The sequence below is a fragment of the Sinohyriopsis cumingii genome, chromosome 16, assembly GCF_028554795.1.
Source record: "Sinohyriopsis cumingii isolate HCF-2022 chromosome 16, ASM2855479v2, whole genome shotgun sequence".
NCBI lineage: Eukaryota > Metazoa > Mollusca > Bivalvia > Unionida > Unionidae > Sinohyriopsis > Sinohyriopsis cumingii.
In genome coordinates this window covers 3,143,013-3,158,890 of record NC_142976.1, presented here as the reverse complement: position 1 = coordinate 3,158,890, position 15,878 = coordinate 3,143,013, and the positions used below count along the sequence as shown (strand labels likewise).

At 35.3% G+C, this 15,878-nt stretch overlaps 1 protein-coding gene across 1 annotated transcript in view; it reads left to right on the top strand.

Annotated features, from left to right (window-relative positions):
• Positions 1-1,158: 1,158 nt before the first annotated feature.
• The window catches only part of LOC149779832 (FACT complex subunit SPT16-like), an 88,660-nt gene continuing 73,940 nt past the window's right edge, over positions 1,159-15,878 (top strand). The window contains exons 1-2 of the mRNA XM_089936502.1: positions 1,159-1,278; positions 11,328-11,426. Of these exons, the coding sequence (XP_089792628.1) occupies positions 1,210-1,278; positions 11,328-11,426 (168 nt within the window). The 5' untranslated portion in view covers positions 1,159-1,209. The remainder of the gene's footprint in view (positions 1,279-11,327; positions 11,427-15,878) is intronic.

Below are 15,878 nucleotides of genomic sequence, written 5' to 3'. Positions count from 1 at the left end.
GCTGCACAATGCGGCACCTAAATATCTTTCTTTAACTCTTACCCCAAACCTTACACTATATAAAAAGGTCTAAAACCCATGACAAAAATGGTACTAACAGCTTCCTCGCTTGGCGTTCAGCATTACGAGGTTAGTGTTAGGACTGGTCGTCCTGGTGTCAGGATAATGCGACCAGGTGGGACATCACGCTACATGTCTGCGACATGATGCCCCAGTGCTAGACATCACTAACAACTGCTACACTGCAGACATCGTAGCGATATGACTGACAATTGTTAAAGCTACGTTAAAAATCCAAAATCATACACGAACACTCTTCCACATAATAGCTTATTTTTTTAATATAAAATGTTGAACTTATAAAAATTACAAGATTGGATTAGTTGGCTTAATATCGCTTGCCATCTATCGGCATTATTACGTATAAATTTTGTAAAACTAGCTATACATCTGACCTAATTACTCGACTGACCTGCTGACATAAACAGTCCAAAGTAATGTATTTCATTTCTATAGTACGATTGATACATATTACATCTTTTCAAAGCTGTGCGCAGAATAGGCCGACATATCGCGAGCCATGAAAACACGTAGCGTGGTATCCCGTGTGTCCAAAATTAATATTATTTTTAACAGAATATTCTGGTGACGATTGCCTCTTTTAAAATGGTAAGCAATGCAGCATTTTATTTTCGTCAATCGGTCGTATTAGGCATGCCTTTTGATTCAGTATTGGTGACGGAAACATTAGGTGCGCAGAAATGCCCGACATAACTGTATATAATTTTCATAAAAATATTAGTAGTAGAAGAAATTACTTAAAATTAAACACCACAACCTATCGTAAATGAATATGGAAAGAAAGGTTACTAAACTTGTACTTTTATTTGCAAAGCTTTGCCTTTAAATTGGAGCTGAGAATTAAACTTCATTTTTCAAGAATATTAAATACAGACTTATCGTAAGTCTGTGTAACATGTTTTTATTTCCTGACAATATATTTGTCAGTGCAAATGTTCGTAACTCTCGGGACTGGGTCTAATTTTGCGGCCACGCGATATCTCGCAATTTCTTTAGAAAGAGCGCGATCACTAACAGACTCCAAATTGTGGCATTTTTTCAAGTTGTCGCGTAACAAATACACGTGACATACTCCCGCGATAAATCCGCCATAGGTGCTTTGGAGAAGGCGCATGTAAATCGCTTACAATGGCGAATTTACATGTTGATAAAGATGCTTTCTTCCGGAGACTCAAACGATTGTATTTAGCATGGACTGTAAGTATTGATTATAAACGAAATTGACTTTCCAGACTGATTAATTGACAGAACAAAGGTTTTTGCGCCTTTTCTTGATCATGCCAAGGGCTGTTTTCTTTTCATATACTTTATTTACTTTTTACACTTGTTACTATATCTTGATGTGTATTGTGATTTTGAAATAAGATAAAGCTAGTAATTTCAGATTTCTGATTGCATCTAACGCTTGTGCACAGTTTGTCTTTATAGTATTCTCCAATAAACGATAGAATCGAAAATAGGTGACTCGAAATTCAGACACTTCTTAATATTTTGTCAATGTGTCGTAGCGCGCACATTGAGCCAACTATAGGTCGAGTATTACAAGTCCACATTAGAAAGATAATACAAGAATATCAGAAAAATCTCATATGTCCGTCTTCTGCCGTAATGTGTTAAAAAAAATTAACTAAATAACCAACAACTTGGTCCTACAGTGTAAGCCATAGGCATAGCACGTGTTTTTGTTTTAGTGCTGTCTTACTACCCAAATAATGGCCTTGTATAAGCCTGTTCCACTGTCGGTTGACATCGGAATGAGCAGTCAAAGTTTCAATAATATATGACTATGCCTCCTACATTGACACTTTTCCACTAATTTATGTGCAGTTGTTATACTTACTGTGCTGTCTTTCTCCTGGTGGAATGAAAATATGACACTAGCAGATGGACTCATTTTCATGTTCCACTGACATATATTTGAATTAGTTGCAATGCGAAGGTAGTCGAGGTATGCTGAAGCATGTTTAAGTAGGTTTATGTGGAAATTAGTCTTACATTGTAAGACATAGCACGTTTTCGTTTTAGTGCTATGTCTTACTATCCAAATAACAGGCTTGTATAGTGTGTTCCAATGTCGGTTGACATCGGAACGAATGGTCAAAATTTCAATAATATTTCACACATTTGGCAGCCTATATTGAAACTTTTCCACTAAGGTATGTATAATTAATATACTTACTGTGCTGTCTATCCTGGTGGAATGAAAATATGACACTAGCAAATGGACACATTTTCCTGTTGACATATTTGAATTTGTTGCAATGCGACAGTAGTCTAGGTATGCCAAAGTATGTATAAATAGATTCATGTCTGGGATTATTTTGGGTAGTATGACTTTCCGTTTGATTTTGGCAATTTTTCAATGTTTTAATCGATGACATTTTTCAAAACCATTTTTTTCCCTCGTTTTAAAAAAAATTGTTTTCCTTTTTGTGTTATTTTTCGAATATTTAAATGAGATGAGAAAATGCAGCAAAATCAAGGCTGGATGAAAGATATATTTAGAGTCATGTTTCAAGTTTTGCTAATAGTAGTTCCTTTTTTCTATCCAATCACAAGTTTTGATGCAAAGGAAAGTAGAAGTTTTTTATACATTAATTATGCCCAGAAAATGGCATCTGGAAATGTCTGCTATAAGAGTTTAGATGTGGTTCTTTATTATAATTTGTGCACATCTACAGGAAACAAATTTCATAATGAAATCAGTATCCTTTTCATTTTTGCTTATTTAAATCGAAATCTTGCAATCTATCTAATAAATAAGCAATTTTTCTTTAACTGTAATATTTTCCGTCATTCTTTGAAAGTATCTTATTTTGACCAATTCAGTTTCTTAAAAAATTTGATAATGGTAAGAGTGATAAGAAATTGAAAATAACATTTAAATAACCATGGCTGATAATATTTTTCAACCACTTGGTTTCAGAAAATTCACTTGTTTTACCCACATTTTTTACTTGCCCCTAAGTTTCAATCTCTTGCCTTGGTTTGATAAGATTTATGCATTTTAATCCATGTGGAAAAAAAGAAACCACATGCAACATTTATTTTCTCAAATGGTTAGATTTTGTACTTAGAAGGTATCTTCTAAACACTTTCTTGTTCAGATATGGCAGCATTGGTATTTCAGTCAGCAAGAATGAAAAGAATTTTTACTAGAATCCAGATCTTCCCCAACTTCTCTCAAGACTTGATAAATTGATAAACGAAAGTTGCATGTCTTAAGTTGTTTCTTGTAATTAGCACCAACTTTTAAGATAGCTTTTCCAGGATAATGGATTCAACATTGTGTATTACATCACTGCTTTGTGTTGTTGAATAGTCTGGTTCCCTTGATCCGTTTGTTCCTTGCTTTGCCCTCTACTATAGTGGAATGCAATGCAAGGAGCATAATAATTGGGGAACCAGACTAGTTATTGATTCAAATTCACAATCAAACAAGATTCCTTTTATTTATAAAGAAAAAATGGAACATTAAGTTTGTGAAACAGATGTCAACGTTGAAAGTAAATGTATTGTTATTGTTGTATTAGTAAAATAATGATGCCATGATTTCATTGCAAGTATCTCAACCTTGAGGAACTCTCTGAGTGCCAGTGTGGGAATTGCAAGTTAACTTCAAAACCTGAAACTGACTGCTCATTAATAAAACATACATGTGAACCAGAATTTTATTTCATTAAGTATTGATTTCACTTGGTTGTCTTTCTGCAGTTGATTACATTTGTGAAAGATTTAATTTAACGTAGTAGAAGGGGCCCCGAGTGGTCTAAAGCGCTGTCCGTTATGGATCACTGCCATCTCACCTGTCTGCGTGGGTTCGAGTCTCAGATTCAGCCAATGTGGGTATGTGAGAAAGCTTGCCAGTAGCTTCCCTTGGGTCGGTGGTTCTTTCCGGGGTTTTTCCGGGTTCTTCCTCCACCATTAATACTGGCCGCCATCTATACCCAATCGTGTGCTGAAAAATGGCGTTAAACCCTACAACAACAACAACAATTTAATGTAGCTTAATTATATTATGTTCACCTAAAATGTAACAGCATTCAATTGAGCACTTGAAATAGTTGACTGACTCTCGACAAGGGCTACTAGCTCTTACGCAGGTTCGATTTGCATGACTTTCAACTTTTATTTATTCTACCCCGCCGCGCCCCCCCCCCCCCCCCCCCCCCCATTAGATACAAAAGATGTAACTAACATGATAATGCAAGGTTAGGTTTTAATTCATTGTGACAATACAGTAATTGAGCAGATCAGGTATCAAAACACCATCAGTGCTTACATTCTCCCAGAAACATTTGTGGACATAGCTGTTGCAGTAGATTGACAGATTTCACGTTATTATTTAATTGCTATTTATTTATGAAATTGCTGCCTCAGGTAGGCGTTAGTGACATTTTCATTGATCAAAATTTTGTTGTATATTGTTAGTTAAGGTGTACCAAGAATGTTGTTTGGAAAGATATTTTAACAGAATACACGACGTCTTATTAAAAATTGATATTCTCATACTCAGCGTTTCCCTTTACGCACATTTGTGCATCAGTGGCGCATGCTGAAGAAAATTGATGCACACGTTTTGTTGCCGTACATTTTTTGACACAAACGATTTGCACACATTGATCAGGATTTATTTGATATCCAATGCTTTGGATGAGGGATGGCATCATGTATAGTTCGAGAATAGGCATAGTCTGGTTCCCTGCTTCGTATACTCTCTGCATTGCACTCCGCTATTTGTATAGTGGAGTGCAACACAGGAAGCATAAGAAACAGGGAACCAGACTAGCATAGGCAGTGTTATGATGGTGTAGCTTTCCATATCTCGTGCGATTTCCATTGAGTTCATCAAAATGTCATCCAGATGTTTAATCTCAGTGCTTGTTGCACTAGTGATCACCAGATTAAAACGGACTAAGATTCATTAGCGAAGAAAGTGAAAGAAGCAGAATAACTGGATCTGACTTTAACTCATTCGGCCCCGATCCTATCTGTAGGCGTGATCCGGTTTCTGCATTTATTGGCCGATCCTGCCTGTAGTCGTGAATTGTTTACTGCATTCAATGGCTGATCCCATCTCCAGGCGTGATGAATGTGTGTTAGATACATCTCTGATTGATTAGAAATGGTTCATTCCAAGAACTAAACAACTATTAAACCAATCACAAATGATTTTACTTTCATTTATGGATATCTGAATTGTTCAGAAGCCAAGGGCTAAAGTTTGAGAGCGGTTTAACTACACGTGTTCTGTTCATGAAAAATCGTAAATGATGGCGGACGGAAGAGTGATTTTTGATGAGAGCAAAAATGTGGAGTTTCTCGGGTTTGATCTTGAAAATATTGAGCAAACTGAGGAAAGATATGTTCAGCAGTTGGATATTTTGTGAGATTTAGATTTGGACATAGAAGTTTCTGAGATTGAATCATCCGAAGATGATGATGATGACGGAGTTCTTGCGGATAAACGTTGCACATAAGTTTGTAAATACTGAATAAATAAGTTGTGAAAGACTTCGACAAATAGGGAAAAAATTACATCAATGTGTTGATTTGAAATAAATGGTAAAAAAAAGTTCGTGGATTTTGTTTGGATATAAGAAGCAGTGTTTCCCCCAGGAGCGTAAAACTGAGGGTAAAAAAAAACCTTGGTGTCAGAACTGGGGGTCAAATTAAAAATGTGGGGGTCAAAAATATACTGACAAATTTTCATCCGACTTGTACTTTTTCAGCTTGAAATAGGATATTGCAACTTGCACAACATTCTCTCTCTCTCTCACTAAACATACAAATAACCAACATGCACAATTAACAAACAAATGCATTGTCCATTCAAAGAATAATTCTATTAGTTAATTTTTCTTTTAAAATTGTACTTTTAACAGTCTACTTATAATCTTTATGAAGCAGTATTATATACCAACATATTACATACAAACCAATACAAGAAGCCTAATAAATCTTTTTAACTGAATGGCAGTCAATTTACTGCCTGTCATAAAATGTGTATTATCATCGGTTTCATTGTACTTTGTCCTAGAACAAATTTATCCAAAAATCAAGGAGGCTAATGATTCATCTTGTTTCTAATAAGTTACACTTTAACTTTAAGGTCTTTGCAGCAAAGTTATAAACCAACAAAATCTGCAATGACCCCCTGACTGTGTAATCCAAATAAATGCATTTGTCTTGGCAAGTTTACTGATTTTTTTGTTGTGAAAGAATGTCTTTGATTAAAATGTGTTCTCCAAATAGCAGTCTTCGCACTCATGCTATCAGAAATCACACAGGTAATCCTAATGGATGTGCTGTATTCCAGTCAAGGGAATTATTTTCTCCATTTTTCATTAAAGTTAGATCCACAGTTACTCTTTTGTGTTCTGCTTCTTTCACTTTCTTCGCTAATGATTTTTAGCGCATGACGTTTTAATCTGGAGATCACTTTCTAGTGCAACAAGCGTTGAGGCTAAACATCAAGATGACATCTTGCTGAGCTCAATGGAAATCGTGTGAGAGCTCGCGAGATATGGGGAAGCTACTCCATCATAACATTGCCTATGCTAGTCTGGTTCCTTATTTCATATGTTCTCTGCGTTCCACTGCGCTATACGAATAGAGGAGCCCAACACAGGGAGTAACAAAGAGGGGAACCAGTTAATGCCTATGCTCGAAGCATACAGGATGCCACCCTTCGTCCAACGCATTGGATATTAAATAAATCCTGATCGCATTATGCGAATCCCTTGCGTCAAAAAAACGCACAGCAACAAAATGTATGCATCAATTTTCTCCAGCGTGCGTCCCTGACACACAAATGTGTGTAAAGGGAAACACTGTAAGTAGAGAAATTAAGGTAAGAGTGAATGCATGTGCACGATGTTTTCAAACAGGTAAAAACTATGGGGCATAAGCAGCTAGACACAGCTTTGTGCTTCTGAGGCGTATCAGCAGAGATACTAAACACAGTGCTGGGGCTGAATGAGTTAATGAAAACGGAGAAAATAATTCCCTTGACTGGAATATGGCACACAATTGACTTGCGATTGCGAAGTCTGCAAAAGTAAATAATCATTTCGTGACAGGGTTTAAGAATTTTTTAAAAACTTCTGCCCTTGTTCACCACAAGATATGTGGAGGACACATTATCACCAAAGACATTCTTTCACAAAAGACATGCAATATTTGAATTACCAAGTCAGGGGTCATTGCAAATTTTGTTGGTTTGTAACATGGTTTACTAAAAGAAAGATCTTAAAGTTCAAGTGTAACTTATTAGAAAGAAGATTAATCATTAGCCTTTTTGATTTTTGGACAAAGGTGTTCTAGGACAAAGTACAATGAAACCGATGATAGTACACATTTTATGACAGGCAGTAATTTACTGCCATTTGGTTACAAAAAATGGCTTTTTGTATTGGTTTATATGTAATGTGTTGGTCTGTAATATTGCTACAAAAATATAAGGAAACTTAAAAGTACAACTTTAAAACTAAAAGAAAAATGAACTAATAAAACTATTCTTTGAATGGACAATGAATTTGTTTGTTATATGTGCATGTTGGTTTATTTGCATTTTTAGAGAGAGAGAGAGTATGTTGTGCAAGTTGTAATATCCTATTTCAAGCTGAAAAAGTACGGGTGAGATGAAAATTTGTCAGTCTATTCCCCCCTTCCTTTTTTTATTATTATTTATTAATTATTTATTAGTTTTGGTACTGTTTTTTTTTTAACCCTCAATTTTACACCCCTGGGGGATACACTGCTTATACTTTTGATTCATATCTTCATGTCATATCAACCGTTTTCAACAATAAAATAAACAATTTGTCAAGGTTTCAGTTAGCAGTTTTTATCACATTTTTTTCTTCATTTTCAACAAATATGGGGTAATTTTTGGGGTACTGTATAGTTTAAAAAAATGGGAACCGTGTCTGACTATGCGTTATAAGTGTTATTAGTTATCAGGGCACGAGTTAATGACGGAGTGTTGTACAGTGCTGCACAGGCTTGAGATAATGAGATTCAAAACTGTCATGAGATTTGCTTGATTATATCTTCAATTTGTCGTTTCCATTGACAAATACACTGGCTGAATTTCAAACCTGTGTCTGATTGGTAAAAAAATTAATCAGCTTGGTGCATACATGCCAACCATTATGCTTTTGGCATAATCATCATGCTTTTTTTCTTCTTTACCAAATGAAATCTTAAGCTTTCATGTGTTTTTATTATGCAATAAAAGTTGTGTTTGTAACTTATATCATCTCTTTTGTTCCACTCGTCATAAAATATTGAGAATTGTTGGCATAAGATCTAATTCACAGACCTATGTGTACTTTCGCAGTTTCTTATTTATTGCAACTACATGACTGATTTCAAAGAAAACAGGCAGGTGTCTTTAGCAGATTCATTATATTGGCAATGGATATAGTTGGCGGACCAGTCTGTATTTTTAAAGAAAATGGCACCAGATATTACACAAAATGGACTTAAATGGGTTGATTTGTGGATTAAGTTTCTGTGAGCAAGATTCCATTGAAAAATTGCACACACATACACACATATTTAAAATATTCAATAATTTTATCACAGGTCATTTAAGTCTGAAATTAGTGGATAAACATAGCACAAGCACTCAATGAATGAAGCACATTTACTTTTCAATACGTCTCAAGTTGGTAAAAGTTGGTTTTCATTTTAAGCTGCTCTCTAGTAATTAATATATTTACATAGACTGACATTTGTATGTGGATGGTAAGTAAAATTCCTCTTCTCTTCACTGAGAATTAAATTTAGTACACCTACACTTTCTGTACTAATCCTTGTCATCAGAACATCTGCGTCTCTATCGTCCATTGATCCTTTGTTACATTTCTGACGCATGCGTGGAAGGCAGCAACACGCTGATACCACAAATGTGAAGAGAAAAAAACATAGGTTTATTCAGTAGGCAGAGAGGAACAGTGACTAGAACAAACCAAACAACAGCCAATTCCTTTTTTAAAATTTACCCAGATAAAATAGTTTGCTGAAATTTCAAAGGAAACACCGATAGTTATGAAAACTAACTCAGCAAATGGAGAAAAAAAATTGTAATACAATTATTTTGATGTTGCTACCACAATAAGAAATGGGCATTTGTTTGGTTCTCAAAGCTGTCCTTTAACGGTGACTTCAATAACGCATGTACCCTTCATTAAAGAAAGCCAACTAAAATCTTAAATAAATACGAAGAACTTTTCTTCAAAGGAAGTCACTACCAAACTTAAATAAAAGTAATGGAATCTGGTGGATTTTTGCATTTTCCAACATGACTGGAAAAAGTTTATGCTTATGAACATTACCAACAGCAGCTTAAAACAAACTAACTTTTACCAGCTTGGGACATACTTAAAAGTAAATGTGCTTTGTGATTTGTTGCATGATTGTGCTGTGTTTTTCCACAGAATTCAGACCAGTATGACCTGTGACAAAATTATTGAATATTTTAAATCTGTATGTGCAATTTTTCGGTGAAATCATTTGTGTTGTGGATACAATTTATATGATGAGATTTGCAGGTGGGTACACGGTATTGATACTCTACCCATGCTATATATTAACAGTATTCACGTATATGTACTAATTCGTCGTTCTCTAAATCGAATAAACTATTATGTTTTTTCTCTCTCCTCCCCCCCCCCCCCCCCCCCCATAAACTGACCTGATTGCTTATAACAAGGTCAGGTTCTATGGCTCCCAACTACCATGTTATAGCGGGGTCACACTACATTTATTTTTGCTACTTACCTGGATCTGCAGTTAAAATTCTTTTCACAAATCAACTAAATCCATGTGGATTTGTAAGAGATTGTAGACACGTGGCAAACTTGTCAATTATTAATACATAACACTAATTTTAACTTGTCTACATATCTTTCACTGAATGGTCGTGAAGACTACAAATGATGATTGCTGTATTGCATCAGGGTCAAATCCTTCTTTCAAAATTTGCAAAGTGCTTTTGATTTGATTTATCCTTTTCATGATGCAACATGTTTCTAAATTTAACAAAATCCCTAACATTTTTTTCTCTCAATCATATAACATCCATAAGGCACATCGATAGAGCCTGTTTCGCTTAATATTTGGTGCCATTTTTTTAACAGTACAGAAATGTGTATAAAAATATAATGACTGACATGTCATTTTATGTTCAAGAATCCCATCAGCTTTCTTGGAAATGTTTCACATACAGTTGTGAGAAGGAGAATAAATCTAAATTTTAAGGAGTCTTGAGCATCAGTTTGCTTTGCAAATACAAACAATCCCAGCTTCTAGAACAAAATAAATGACTTGAGGTTTCAGTTTTGATTATTGATATTTTCATCTGACTTTCAAGATCTTGTTGTTGAAGATCAAATGGCTCCTCAGTTTTGAAATCTTTTGAACCCTGTATTCATACTCTCTATCAATGTTCTGCGATTTGATGTTACCGCCACAGTAACATACAGGCATTTGTTTGGTCCTCCAAAGATGGCCTTTAGTGGTGCCTTCAATAACACATTGCACCTTCACCAAAGTGAGGCAACTGCAATTGTAAATAAATAGAAAGGACCTTTTATCAAAAATGATGTCACCGCTAAACTTAAAAGCAATGGAATCTGATCAATTGTTCCATTTTCCATATTGATTGGAGCACATTTATTGTGCTGTGAAGGTGTCCTGTTTGCAAGGGAACAAAAGAACTGCAACTTTTACTCTCTTGTACATTCGTGAATGAACTTGCCTACAAAAATGACAGAAAATCTTCAGGGCTTAATGAGTTAATCGATGAATTTTGATGCACGCAATTAAAATAATAGCCATTCTTTGACAATTTGTTAGAAGTGTCCAAAAACTTTGTAACTTGTTAAGTCCTTGTGCCACATTTAGTTATGGGGAGGTTGTACCCTAGCTCCAAGCTCTGTAGCATCATGGTCTTTTAAGATATACCAAAGTGAGTAGTATTACAGAAAATTAGACTACAGTGATACCAGATAATCTGGACTTTCTACTTGCATTACAAAATACCAAGGGGAAAATGTAAATTTTGAGACCTGAATGTTTTTACACCAAAACTTTGCTGGTTGTCATATACTTTTGTCAAAAAATCTAGGACAGGCTGATGTGTACTGCATTTGGACAGACGAACCTTTGCAAAAAGTAGGATAAGTTTGAGATTTGGAGAGATAAAAACAAAATTCCATCTGGTCTTGTATTTTCAGAAAGCTGCAGAAAATGATCCTCTGACAAAGGTTGATGCCATAGTTGCTGCAGTTGGTGTGGATGAAGAAGTTGTCTATTCCAAGTCAACTGCAATGCAGGTAATTCCAGAGAGCATAAAGAAATCTTTTCTGACATTGTTCATTTACACCATAGTCTGGAAGCCTTTAAAATCCTTTAATTCAACCTGACTAAAAAATTCCATGCATTTTGACCAATGCTTTTTTAAAAGCCCTTGAATTTCGCATCATACCTTCCTTCAACAAAAAGAATTATATTTGTAGTCAATTTTTTTTTTTTTTTACAAATCTGCATTTTTTGTCTGAAATACTATAAAATAATAACAGTACATGGTTACATCTGCAGATTTAAATGCATCTGATATCCAGTTGCTGTTATTTGTTTTAAAGCAGCAGTGATATTCTGTTTGGTTGAGAGAATATTTTTGCCGTGATGCAAAAGACTGCATTGTCCCAATTAACAATATAAGCATTCAAATTGGTTGTAGGGGGGCAGGAATAATTCTGACTTGACGGGAAAGGAAAACCGAATCCCCAATTAATAACACAAATAGCCAGCATGTATAAGTGAGAATTATTCTGATTTATTCATGCCTGGAAAGTGTGTTCACCTATTACAGTTGGGTCTGAAAAAGTAATGGGCAATAAGTACAAGGTATACTGTACATGTTGTAAGAATGTAGATCATGGGGAAAATATGTGAAGTGCAGAAATTGCATTCAAGAAGTGAAAAGTACAAAATACTTAAGAAATCTTTGGTATCACAAACTTTCAAAAATTTATTGTGGAAAGAATCCTTTTCAGTGGCTGCAGAAATGATACGCTTGAATATCACATTCAAGCGTGCTCTCAAAATTCATTTTGACTGCAAGAACAAACTTAAAGACCTAATAATGTTTCCTACTTTAAATATCCTCAGCATGTTTTTTTTTCTGTTTTCTAATTTCATGGTGTTTGTGTTTGTAATCATATCGTTATGTTTTTTATCTTATAGGTGTTGTCTAATGTTGAAGCGCTTGGAGCTTCTAAAGATTATACGATATACAAAGTCCTCATTATCATTATTATTATTATTATTATTATATGGCCAGATTGTAAAATTGAAACAATACAACATTAAATTTCAATGGCTCACTTGGTGTACATTTATCCTGATCCCCTCCATGAGCAAGCTTTTGTACTTCTTCTAGTGGAATATGTATTATTCCTGGCATTATCATACATGCAACTGCGACATAAGAGTACGCTTGTGTGTATCCTTGCATGCACTTTCCTAACAGTATTATGTTCTATTTATAGCAGCTGCCCTATTTCCAAGAAACATGTTCGTTTTACTTTCAAACTTTTGACTTCTGTTTCTATTTATAGCAGTTTTATGGCTTAGTTAGGAGAGAACAGACCGGTTTTCAAATTTGTATACTTTGCTTGCAGATTCTTTGTTCTAATTCATATCTGATACAGAACCAGTCAGTAGGTATTTTGGCGCTAAAAGTCAAGTCAGATTTATTCTAGTAGATGCGTCTGATGAAAAACTGATTCAAAGATGAATACATGAATTACACAATACTGCATTCCATTCTAGGGCAGCTTCACGTCCACTGCAGACTGTGTGGAAAGGATTTTAATATAGGTCATGATGGTAAAACAAAGAAACCTTGCATTAGCTCGTTTTACTAACCCCAATATTAAGTTAGCTTCTTTTTTAAACCAGAACTAATAAATGCTGTCATTATTTACTGAGTTCTTAATAGAACACAGACTACCCCTAGTGGTAGAAGACTACATTGGTCCTTTGTTCAAATGGACGTTTCCTGATTCCGAAATTGCAGAAAATATGCATCTGCAAGAACAAAATCATCTAATATTGTTAGGTGTTTAGCAGAAGATAATTTGCATAAAATTGCAGAAGCCATGAAAAATGGGCCATCTAATATTGCAGTAGACAGGAGCAGTGATTATGATTACAAAAAGTTGTACCCTGTCTGTGTAAGAGACTTTGACAACGAAAAGGGCAAAGTCAGAGTGCTCTTCTTTCATTACCAGAATTAACAGTGGATTCCACTGGAGAAAACATTTTTTATTTGCTTGATAATGCTTTGAATAAACATCATTTGGCAGAACTTAATGGGGTTTTCAGCTGATAATGCACCACTGATGACTAAAATTCATAAAGGATTTGCATTCTGTATTTTGATAAATGTCTCCATCATTGTACATATTAGGTTGTCCCTGTCATATGATGCACCTTGCTGCAGGAAAGGCTGCTGATAAATTAGAAGGAGAACTCCTGAAGTATCAAGATGGCATTCTACCTGACAATGTACTTCATGTGGACAGAGTTGATGTGCAATGGCAGCTTATTTTCCAGATTAAAGATCCAATAACTGAACATATATATTTCCTCTTCTTTGTCAGGTTATAAAAAGAATATTGGTTCTTTAATATTCTAATGCTGACTGTGAGAGATTTTTTAGTATTGTTAACAAAAATAAAACTGAATTCAGATCCAGACTGTGTAACCCATCACTTGGTTCTCTGCTGGTGTGCAAAACATTCATAATCTCAGCTGGTACAAAGTGTTTATAAATGCAGTATGAGAGACTGTTGCTTTTTAAAGCTCAAGCTGCTATATATGAAAATTTGAAGCAGTAAATGATGTTAAAAGACTAGAAGGGGTAAATAAATCATTTTGTACATATGCTCATTGAATTTTATTTTGTTATATGTGGATTACTCTTTTTGTCCACTTGGATCACACTTTTAACTTGCCAGGGGTTGGCATGTATGCATTATTGAAGAAAAAATGTACTGAAAGCTGAAATGATGTTGACAATACAGTGGTCCTGTCATAAACAGCCCTCCTGTCCAGCAGCCACCCACTTTTTACAGTTAGAATCCCTTGGCACCGATGAGTTTGTGTTAAATAGTACCCATTGAACACGAACAGCAGCCAGCATATTAGTGTAAAATTTTTAAAAATTACCACACGGGCAGCCTCGTTTAATTTTAATGTTTCCAGAATGAATATTTAACTCATACGGTAGGGTAAGTAATCCGATTATCTTGACCAATGTCTGTTTCCCTGAGGTCAGGTTTTTGTTACTGAAAGAAGTGTTGGCTAAGGTACATCTACTGCTAAGGTTAATATTGTATAATTAATCCAGACATTTATGGGGCACGGAGTGGTCTAAAGCGCTGTCCACTATAGATCACTGCCATCTCACCTCTGTTTTGTTTGAGTCTCGGATTCTACCAGTGTGGGTATGTGAGAAAGATTGCCACTAGCTTCTCGTGGGTTGGTGGTTCTTTCTCCACCATTAATACTGTCCGCCATGTATAGCCTTTGGTGTGATGAAAAGTGGCATTATACCCCACAACAACCAACATTTACAGGTAATGGGGTCAACAGTGTTGTGATAGAGTTATAGGCTTAACACTGCGGTTGATTTTTTTTTGATGATTAATACCAGACTTAATTATCAAGATGATAGTTTTTGTGGATTAACACACAGAAATTAACCTTGCACAAAACATTTTACCAGACAAGGACCAAAAAATCATGTGACTACATGTATCAAGTATCAGTTCCTTTATAAACATGGAATTTTGTCTGCATAATTAAGTTGCAGTACTGAACAGTTAACGACGGGTCCCCGAGTGGTCTAAAGCGCTCTCTGTTAGGATCACTGCCATCTCACCTCTGCGCTAGTTCGAGTCTTGGATTCAGCCAGTGTGGGTATGTGAGAAAGCTTGCCAGTAGCTTCTTTTGGGTCGGTGGTTCTCTCCAGGGTTTTCCCAGGTTCTTTCTCTACCATTAATACTGGATGCCATGTATAGCCTGTTGTGTGCTGAAAAATGGCGTTAAACCCCACAACAACAACAGTTAGCAACATAAGAATAAATCGTTTCAAAACTTTAACATGTCATCACATAAATGAATAATTAATACTTTATGAAGAAAAAGTAAAAGTTTTTCAGTTGATGACAATGGGGAGAGTTCAAGCATTCTTGCCAAAAACTTATATGTTGGGAAGACACAAATATACAATATTGTAACAGATAAGGAGAATATTCTGTGGCAGTGGGAAAGTGGCATAAATGGAAAGATAATTATTTAAAATGCCAAGCAAGATTTAAATGATGTTTTTGAATGGATTTGCCATGCACACATCAAGAATACCCAGTTCATATTTGATGCTTTAGAATAATAATGTTAACTTGAATTAAGGTCTGCAGAACTTTCAGTAATTATTTGTAGCTTTCTTACTATATACACATACTAGTCACAAATATAGTCCTGGAAAGGCCACCTGTCTTATATGGGAACTTTCCTGGTGCAGAAAAGGTGGCCATATATGAGGGAGACTACTTTACAAATGGGGCCCAAAATTTTAATGAAAACTACACAAAGTCTCTTAAACGTACATTTCTGATAGCAACTGGTTATTAAAGAAGGACTTCTTTTTAATGAGTTTTGCAATGACAGTTTTCTTTGAGCACTGTTATGTAGTTGAAGAATGTGGTTCTAAAACA